An 11,017-nucleotide genomic window follows, 5' to 3' on the forward strand; every position below is an offset into this window, starting at 1 on the left:
AAAATCCAGGTAATTAATTTATAGAGTTGTATAATGTCTGTTTAATTAACAAAAACAAAAAAGAAAGTTCGTGGTCATATTCTTCTACTTACCAAGTTAATTATAGAGGCCAAGATAGAGCACAAATGAAACATTTTATCAATAATTTTCTTTAAGAAATAAAGATATTTAATTAATAATTATCTTAAACACACACAGCCTTGGGTGGCTGTGTTGGACCCTTTTTTTATTTTTTGCATGTGGGGGGTTTTGAATGCAGAACCTCTTACTTATAATTCAGTTAATTAATTTTGTTTTCTTGAACGAACAAGGGCAGAATTATGAGAAAAATACTGTCTAAAATCTTTGGTAGATCTTTAATTTATAGCAGTAAAGGGCAATTGTATAATGCCTGTTTAATTAACAAAAAAAAAAAGAAAAGAAAAGTTGGTGGTCATACTCTTCTACTTACCAAGTCAGTTACAGGGGCAAAGACAGAACAGAAATGAACCATTTGATCAATAATTTCCTTTAAGCCATAAACATATTTGATTAATAATTATCTTAAAAAACACGTGGCCTTGGGTGGCTGTATTGGACTTATTGTTGTCTTTTAGTGTGAAACTGACATGGGAATTTCATTTTTTTTAACAGTATAATGGCTATAGGATACAATGAATGTGAGTATATGCATTCGCATAATCACATAGGTGAAAATTAAGTTTAACACTGAGTTAGAAAATCTAGGTAATTGATTTTGTTTTCCTCTTTTGCCTAACAAGCAAGAGTAGAATTACGATAAAATATTGTCTAGAATCTTTGGTGGATTATGAGAAAATCCAGGTAATTAATCTGTTATAGGATACAAATGAATGTGAGTATATGCCTTCACATAATCACATAGGTGAAAATTAAGTTTAACAACGAGTTAGAAAATCTAGGTAATTGATTTTGTTTCTTCATTTGCCTAACAAACAAGAGTAGAATTACGATAAAATATTGTCTAAAATCTTGGGTGGATTTTGAGAAAATCTAGGTAATGATTCTGTTATAGGATACAATGAATGTGAGTATATGCCTTCACATAATCACATACGTGAAAATTAAGTTTAACGAGTTAGAAAATCTAGGTAATTGATTTTGTTTTCTTCATTTGCCCAACAAACAAGAGTAGAATTACGATAAAATATTGTCTAAAATCTTTGGTGGATTATGAGAAAATTCAGAAAATTAATCTGTTATAGGGCACAATGAATGTGAGTATATGCCTTCACATAATCACATAGGTGAAAATTAAGTTTAACAACGAGTTAGAAAATCTAGGCAATTGATTTTGTTTCTTCATTTGCCTAACAAACAAGAGTAGAATTACGATAAAATATTGTCTAAAATCTTTGGTGGATTTTGAGAAAATCCAGGTAATGATTCTATTATAGGATACAATGAATGTGAGTATATGCCTTCACATAATGACATAGGTGAAAATTAAGTTTAACAACGAGTTAGAAAATCTAGGTACTTGATTTTGTTTTCTTCATTTGCCTAGCAAACAAGAGTAGAATTACGATAAAATATTGTATAAAATCTTTCGTGGATTATGAGAAAATCCAGGCAATTAATCTGTTATAGGATACAATGAATGTGAGTATATGCCTTCACATAATCACATAGGTGAAAATTAAGTTTAACAACGAGTTAGAAAATCTAGGTAATTGATTTTGTTTCTTCATTTACCTAACAAACAAGAGTAGAATTACGATAAAATATTGTCTGAAATCTTTGGTGAATTATGAGAAAATCCAAGTAATTAATTTGTTATAGGATACAGTGAATGTGAGTATATGCATTCGCATAATCACATAGGTGAAAATTAATTTTAACAACGAGTAAGAACATCAAGGTACTTGATTTTGTTTTCTTCATTTGCCTAACAAACAAGAGTAGAATTACTATAAAATATTGTCTAAAATATTTCGTGGATTATGAGAAAATCCAGGTAATTAATCTGTTATAGGATACAATGAATGTGTGTATATGCCTGCACAAAATCGCATAGGTGAAAATTAAGTTTAACAAGAGTTAGACAATCTAGGTAATTGATTTTGTTTCTTCATTTGCCTAACAAACAAGAGTAGAATTACAATAAAATATTATCTAAAATCTTTGGTGAGTTATGGGAAAATCCAGGTAATTAATCTGCTATAGGATACAATGAATGTGAGTATATGCATTCGCATAATCACATAGGTGAAAATTAAGTTTAACAACGAGTTAGAAAATCTAGGTAATTGATTTTGTTTTCTTCATTTGCCTAACAAACAAGAGTATAATTACGATAAAATATTGTGTAAAATCTTTGGTGGATTATGAGAAAATCCAGGTAATTAATCTGTTATCGGATACAAATGAATGTGAGTATATGCCTTCACATAATGACATAGGTGAAAATTAAGTTTAACAACGAGTTAGAAAATCTAGGTAATTGATTTTGTTTCTTCATTTGCCTAACAAACAAGAGTAGAATTACGATAAAATATTGTCGAAAATCTTTGGTGAATTATGAGAAAATCCAGATAATTAATCTGTTGTAGGAAACAGTGAATGTGAGTATATGCATTCGCATAATCACATAGGTGAAAATTAAGTTTAACAACGAGTTAGAAAATCTAGGTACCTGATTTTGTTTTCTTCATTTGCCTAGCAAACAAGAGTAGAATTACGATAAAATATTGTCTAAAATCTTTGGTGGATTATGAGAAAATTCAGGCAATTAATCTGTTATAGGACACAACGAATGTGCGTATATGCCTACACATAATCACATAGGTGAAAATTAAGTTTAACAACGAGTTAGAAAATCTAGGTAATTGATTTTGTTTTCTTCATTTGCCTAGCAAACAAGAGTAGAATTACAATAAAATATTGTATAAAATCTTTGGTGGATTTTGAGAAAATCCAGGTAATGATTCGGTTATAGGATACAATTAATATGAGTATATGTCTTCACATAATCACATAGGTGAAAATTAAGTTTAACAACGAGTTAGAAAATCTAGGTAATTGATTTTGTTTTCTTCATTTGCCTAACAAACAAGAGTAGAATTACGATAAAATATTGTCTAAAATCTTTGGTGGATTATGAGAAAATCCAGGTAATTATTCTGTTATCGGATACAAATGAATGTGAGTATATGCCTTCACATAATGACATAGGTGAAAATTAAGTTTAACAACGAGTTAGAAAATCTAGGCAATTGATTTTGTTTCTTCATTTGCCTAACAAACAAGAGTAGAATTACGATAAAATATTGTCTAAAATCTTTGGTGAATTATGAGAAAATCCAGGTAATTAATCTGTTATAGGATACAGTGAATGTGAGTATATGCATTCGCATAATCACATAGGTGAAAATTAAGTTTAACAACGAGTTAGAAATTCTAGGTATTAGACTTCCTTTTTTTTTTGGAAGAAGTTGTTTTTTAGTTTTGAATGTGTTTTCTAAATATTCAATTTTCCACACTCCTTTCATTTGTTAATCATCTTTCACTATAGGTTTAAGAGTACATGAAGTTGTATTTTTGAATATATTATCTTTCTTTAGACTAATTTTATCTTCTAGAGTTTTAGAAAACGAATAATTGGCAAAACTCTTCTTTTTCATTTGAAGGATTTGGTGAAAAACTTTTAGTTGTGGTTTATAATCTGTAAGAGCTCAGATTGAATGTTGTGCTGAATTCAGATAAGATACTAACATTTTAGAATCAAATTCTTCATTTAAGTTTCATATTTACTAATTAATGCAAAAATTTAGGCTTAGAATATCATTTTGCAATCAGCAACACAATTAAATATTGTAAGAAAAATTTTGAAAATTCAAATGTTTATTTATATAGATGAACTATTGATTCAATTAACTATTCAAAAGTAGTTTGAGAATGGAAAAAATGATATACTATTTGTAAAACTTAAAATGAGCCAAATTTTGAAAACAATATGTAATATAAATATGAATCAAAATGAGAATTAGATGGGAGCACTAAACAAAATTTTGTAAACATTTAATATAAAGTAAAGGTAATTAACCAAATTAATGACGGTCGAGGAGGCCTTGGTCTAGATGTTGAGGTTGATACTTTAGAATTTAGAGATTTTGACTTTTAATCTCTCTTCCCTCTCTCTACTTCTTAAATTCCATCCTCCCTTGCTATAAAAAAAATAAAAATACAAATTAACGGTGAACAGAACATAATAAAAATTGAATCTAAAATTAATTTTGAGACCAATATATAGTCTAATAGACCGATGCATATATTGGAGCAAGAGCAATAATTTCCTTAAGAAAGAAATAAGTGTCATAAGGCGTGATTATCCAAATTTTAGTAGTAGTAACTTTTAACATATAATCAAGACAAATTATCATAATACAAAACATATATGGAAAGAAACACACACACACACACACACACACATATATATATATATATATATATATATAAGAAAAGTATAAATTGATTGCTAAAAAGATTTTGTAAGACATAATTAATACGAATGTACATAAAGCAGAACTAATAAATTGATTGAAGGTCACTATAAATAAGAAAGTGTAAAAGGAAGGGAATTTGCTGTTATAAAAAAAATAGAAGCAGAATAAAAAATAAAAAATAGGAACTCAAAAGATGTCCACATGGTGAAAAGATAGATAGATTGTCAATTTGGCATTAGGCTAGAATAGCTAACTCAGTAACCTACTAATATTAAAACTGAATGTTGTCATATATATATATGATAGAGATATTTTAGTACAGCTAAACACACATGCACTAGCAGTGAGATTCAAAACCTTTTCTTTTAATTAATTTTTCCTTCCTAACATAGTTAATACAACTAGCTAGTAATAGTACTAGTATTTTTCTTCATATTATCCAGCAAAATTAGTAACCCTTTTTGGTTTAATTCTCCATGTGCATTATATCGTCCAAGTATATAACTGAAACCTTCTTCCTGTGACGACCCCACCTCCCCCTAGAGCGTACCACAGGGTTTTGCGGACCGCCTGCTCAACTCTCGCCAGGACTCGTTCACTCTTAACAAGTAAAATAAGATATAACCTCAAGAATAAGTGAAATAACAGTTTCCAAACTTGGAACGTGTACTTACATTCATATCTATCCCAAACATTCATACAATCCCAAATATAACAAAAGTTGTGAATTCCAGATACATTCAATCCCAACCGAGCACTAGCGCGAGTACAATCGCAAAAATTCAAAAACTAGACTATGCTAGTCTGTACCAGTCTCACGCCCTCGCTTGTATCCCCTGTAAGAAAAACAAAAACTAAAGGAATGAGTTAAAAACTCAGTGAGGTCCTGACTCCGCCACTGTTTACTAGGATCATCTAGCATGGCAGAAAGCTATCAGGAGTTCACTGGGTTTTTTACCAAACGAATAAAACAGATTACATATGTTTCAGGATTGGGTATATGATATCATTTTATTCTGATCACAGAAAGTGCATCCTCCATATGCTTGGCCCTGATTACAAGATATTCCTTCACTGTTAAAGAACTATAAATGGGACATTCAGACTTAGCAAATGGTGCAACCTGGGAATCAATTGGAGGATAGCAGAAGTAGGCAACAGAAATCCTGTGCCTAATCTGGTTGACAAAAGCACGATGCAGAATGCCAGAGAACTTGCCATTAGACAATATATCCATAAGATTACCAAGATTGACCACAAGAGCTCCTTCAATGGGTGAAACTGTCACCCATCTGAATCCGTCGCGAAAAATCTGCAAACCCTCATTACTTTGATAAAGAACGGTAATGAGCAATGAATCTGTGTGAGGGGCTAAACCAATGGTACTTTTGGGATCTGGGTAGGCTGGAAAGGAATTGAGTAGCAATGCATCTTGGGACATTGATAGTTTCCAGTTCAGTTCATCTTCAGAGACTTCTAGCCACTTCAACATCAGGAGCAAGAGTTGGTATGCCAAGGAATTCATCATCTTTTGATAAGTTTCCATCACATCACTAAATGTATACATAAGCAAGTAATAATAATTAATTAAAATGCAATCATTTTCGCTTACACAGTAATCTAATAGTACTATACTTGAATTAAATTTCATTTATGTGTCTAATCTAATGTCTTTAGCGAAATTATTTTGAATGACAACTTGGATTTTGCATACTTGCAGTTTAGTATTTAAACTACTTAAAGCGTTCCCTAACTCTTAAACTTGTTAAGGATAGCCTTAACCTTAATCATTTTATCCAAAACTATGCCCCCAAACCAAAAAAAAAAAGTGCAACTTAAAGTCAGCAAGCGTGAGGATGCAGTTTTAATACGCTTAGAAGGGAAAAGAGTTAAGACAAGGGGATTAGGATTTTTTTTATTCATCTTTTGAGTTGATTTTGATAAAAACGGAGATGGATGAAAAATCAAGGGAAATGATGTATTGAACCTCAAAAAAAAAAATCAATTAAAAGGAATGAAATAAATTCCAGTACAACCTTAATTTTCATTTAAGTAGGCAGTACAAATTTGTCAGTTTGTCGACGTGCATGAAAGTGCATGGATAATTACCAAATACTACCAAATAAACAGACTTACCAAAAAGTTTTGTGGTCATGGGGCCAAAGTACACTAGCGTGCTCAACAGAAGAACCTGCAATAAGGTTTCATGCCACAAATATTTGGTCACTAGCAGAAATATACCGTGCTTGTGCACGGTGAAGAATTGATGTAATGCCCACAATGAGCATTATAGTGTATGAATTTAATAAAGTAGTATAATTGATATTTGCAGTATGATGTGTATAAATTATGTGGTGTAGGGGAGATAATTATAAAGATGGAAAAAAGGATAAACTAACCATTACTTCAAATGACACCGCTATCCGAATCAAGAATCCAAAGGTTAGTAGAAATTATTTTTTTACCATGTACCATGAAATTTGGTAAGCAGCGGATTGCAATTATAAATTAACGATATGGAGAATTTGGCATTAACAAAAAAAGGAGATAATTAAGGTAGAATATAATAAACTTAATTATTTATCCCACCCTTAGTGAAACAGATAAAAAAAATTTTGTAGCCAAATAAAGCGAACAGATAACTATTTGTAGGCAAAATAATTTGTTGTGATTAATAGAATTAAAGAACATTAATTACAATTAATATATTTACACAACACGTATAGAAAAAGTTCTTCCTTCCTTTCTCAGGGCATCTCGGCATAGCGTTTCCGGCATTTGGCATTTCGATCCATGATATGGTATGATACGAGACTTGCGAGAGAACTACATAAACGGCTCACAAGCATCTCCAACCGCAAAGTAGGGACATCAGACAAGAAGTAAAAGCAGAAGAAGATAACGTGGCATATACATAAAACGGAGAACAAAGTAGCTAATCATTGTTTGATAAAAGGAGAAGAACAGAGTTGGATCAGTAGACATAACGCCTCAATTACAATAAAAAAGTGTTAAGTACCTTTTGCTGAAGCAAGGAAAATAAGTAGCAACTTGTAGCTAGCAGAACCTGCAGGAAATCAAGAGGGCCAGGAAAAATAGCAATAAATGTCAGAAAACTACAAAGTGTAGAAAAAATAAAAGCATGAAAACGAAGATGACAAAGAAAGCATACGAAACATATAGAACAGAGGCAATGTTTCAGCATGAAAGGCGACAAAAAGGAATAGAGGCAACAAAAAAACTGGGTAGAAGTGAAAGTAAAAATGAAAACTGAAGCAACAAGAGACAACAATGGAATAAAAATGAAAACGATAGTTAAGTACCTTTTGCTGAAGCAAGGAAAATAAGTAGCAACTTGTAGCAAGCAGAACCCGGAGGAAATCAAGAGGGCCAGGAAAAATAGCAATAAATGTCAGAAAACTACAAAGTGTAGAAACAATAAAAGCATGAAAACGAAAATGACCATGAAAGCATACGAAACATATAGAACAGAGGCAATGTTTCAGCATGAAAGCCGACAAAAAGGAACAGAGGCAAAAAAAAAACTGGATAGAAGTGAAAGTAAAAATGAAAACTGAAGCAACAAGAGACAACAATGGAATGAAAATGAAAACGATAGAACAAACAGAATCGTAAAACAATTAAAAATGCAGGATGAATAATAATAGCATCGTCAGGTAGAACAAAGCAGTAAGCATGATAAGTAGAAGAATATGGGGGAAAAAATACAAAGAGTATTACAAGAATAGGGATAGCGAAATTGGAGCAGCACTTACAGTAGATGTAATAACAAACAGCAGGAAAACAATAATAACACTGATTGAAGAAAGACGCACAAGGAAACAGAGGAAAGGAAAAGCTCGAGAAGCGGAGGCAATGCATAAAACGAAGCAAAAGAAGAAGGAAAGCAGGCTGAAATGCAAGGGAAAGAAACTCAAATGATTACCTGGATTCTCTTGCATGCATGAGAACCCGGGAAAGCATGTCTAGAGAGGTGCAAATCTTGCATGGAGACGCCAAAAATTAATGGATTGTAGGCTGAGTATGCTGAGAGGTGACTCCGCCGACCAATAGAAGAAACAGGCAAAGTGTCTACTTATATTGGCTCGATTATTAATGTTTTGTTTTCATTATACTAATCTATCATTAGTATTAGGCTTATAATAATAAGTACTATTATTATTATGATTAATAATATTTTCATCACAATATAGATAACATATTATACTAATCTATCATTAGTATTAGCCTTATAATAATAAGTACTATGATTATTATGATTAAGAATACTTTCATTACAATATAGATAAGATATATATCATATAAGAAAATATATAAAAAAAACTGGAAAATGAAAATAAAGCGAAAAATATTATGCCAAAGGGGAAAAAGATAGTCAGGCAGTACCCACAATAGAATAAATAATATTAAATACGGGATAAAGAAAAATAGTATATTAAAAATATACTAAAGATTTATTTTAAAGGAGGAGAGGAAAAAAAAGCATGGGTACTATATAAAGAAGAAGCAAATACTGAATAGCAAAATAATATATACAAAAGAATTTATAACTAATATAAAAAATATAGACTAAATAGAAGATAGGTATGTAATATATAATATAATATAATATAAAAACAAAGAAGGAGCGGGAAAAAAAAACAGCATGGGTACATAAAAAAGAAGCAAATAATGGATAGTGACCAATCTGAATTCAGGGGAAAAAAATAGAAGATAGATGGTGCAGGGAATGTGAAAAATGACAGTGCATGATGACGGAGGAGCAAAGAGGCCGCAACCCACTTAGGACCAGCAACAGGATTTGCACAGCCACGTGATTTGCACACGAGTAGGAGGACGAAAGACCAGCAACAATTCAACTAGCATTCCCACTTTATATAAAATTCTTTATATACAATACTTCCAAAGTTAATGAACATTTGATGGTGTTGAGAAAACAATGTAGATGACCTATTAGTCTATTTAAAAACAGAAAAAAGGAAACTATAGAAGGAAAAAAAAAGGGTATAGTGTTTGTGTCTGATATAATATATATATATATATATATATATATATATAGAGAGAGAGAGAGAGAGAGAGAGGAAGAGAGAGCATTTGCTAAAGAAACAGGGTGGAATACAATTTAGGTTCTCAGGTCGTATTACGAAAGTTTACTATGAGCTCCAACGATTCTGACCTCATTTGGAGACAATAAAGACTTGGTAAATGGGATAATTATCTAGCACCATGCAAGCAAGAGCGTTCTCACCCCGTCACAAGAAACCAAAAGGTGAACCACTGGGTTAGTACATTGTTGGTAGAAAAAGTTTTGTAGTTGTGACAGGTGCCGAACCTGTGCAATAATAAATACCTACTCGAGAAAAATACAGATTTTGTATATAGCGGTGAGTAGGGTCGAATCCACAGGGATTGGGGATAATTCGTTTCTTCTAGAGTTCAAAGTATGGGGGGATTTTTGGATTAAATGCTAACTAAATAAATTAAATGCAGAAAATAAATAAAAGAAATAATTATTGGAGAAACTCTAGCCAAGGGTACACTTCAGAAATGGTTCAGGCACTGATCATTGATTCACAGATAATTCCACATTTATTAATAGATTAGTTATAGTTGTCATGCACGCGATAAACAACCAACCCTTCCTTAATTTCTCGATAGCTAAGGTACGACCGTTAGCTATTTCTCTAACCCAAAAATAACCCTAGGTACGACCGCAGGATTTAATTCCTAGATTGCATTAATAATTAGAAAGACCCAATCCTAACCAACAAACACGCTACGAGGGTTTGTTTAAACTAGATCATATGCTCCCCTGTCATAAACCCAATTATGCCAGTTGCTACTGAGATAGGGATAACGAACAATTACGGATTCAATTACCCCTATTTAGCAAAATAGCCTATATGAATAATTAAATATTGCGCATCTATTCAATCACTCACACGAGCTATAACAATTAAAAGCAGGAAACATATAAATACCAATAAATTAAGGAAACAATTAAAATAAATTAGATCTCACAGTAATTGTTGAACCAAATCTTCAGTTGTCCCCTTGACTAGAATTGAGAGGTTAGTCCTCCATTAATGGAGAACAACCATGCGGAAGAATAAAAACTAAACTATGCTAAAAAAAAAGGTCCCCGTAGCCTTTCTTACGATTGTCCTTATATAGCCAAAGGAAATGACTAAAGCTATCTATCCAGTGGTCCCTACGAATAAAGAACAAAAACAACTCTCAAAACTCCCTACGTTTCTTTCCTTCCAAAGCTGAAAATGACTCAATGCTTTCCCGTGGTCCCCGCCGCAGATTCCAAATCAAAGTACAAAAGGCAAGGCCTCTTGATGTTTCCTCCTCTTTTTCGTCTTTCATTGCTCTTAGGACTCTTAAGTACTCAAGACACTCCCAATTAGCAAAAGAAATGCAGTCCACGTATATCACCATGTGGGCCAAGTCTGTGGCTTATTTGAAGTCTCAATTATCTCCAAAAAGTCCCTCATTTTTGTAATTTTCTGCTCCATTCCTGAAATGAG

The 11,017-nt window shown here is 32.0% G+C and overlaps 1 protein-coding gene across 1 annotated transcript; it reads right to left on the bottom strand.

Moving 5' to 3' along the window:
• Positions 1 to 5,308: 5,308 nt before the first annotated feature.
• Positions 5,309 to 7,802, bottom strand: LOC113779037 (gibberellin 3-beta-dioxygenase 1-like). The gene is made up of 4 exons (XM_027324445.1): positions 7,787 to 7,802; positions 7,483 to 7,530; positions 6,600 to 6,654; positions 5,309 to 6,016 (listed from the first exon to the last, which is right to left on the bottom strand). The coding sequence occupies exon 4, from the start codon at positions 6,007 to 6,009 to the stop codon at positions 5,470 to 5,472; it is 540 nt and encodes a 179-aa protein (XP_027180246.1). The 5' UTR covers positions 6,010 to 6,016; positions 6,600 to 6,654; positions 7,483 to 7,530; positions 7,787 to 7,802; the 3' UTR covers positions 5,309 to 5,469.
• Positions 7,803 to 11,017: the final 3,215 nt, after the last annotated feature.

This window comes from Coffea eugenioides, chromosome 8 (genome assembly GCF_003713205.1).
Source record: "Coffea eugenioides isolate CCC68of chromosome 8, Ceug_1.0, whole genome shotgun sequence".
Taxonomy (NCBI): Eukaryota; Viridiplantae; Streptophyta; class Magnoliopsida; order Gentianales; family Rubiaceae; genus Coffea; species Coffea eugenioides.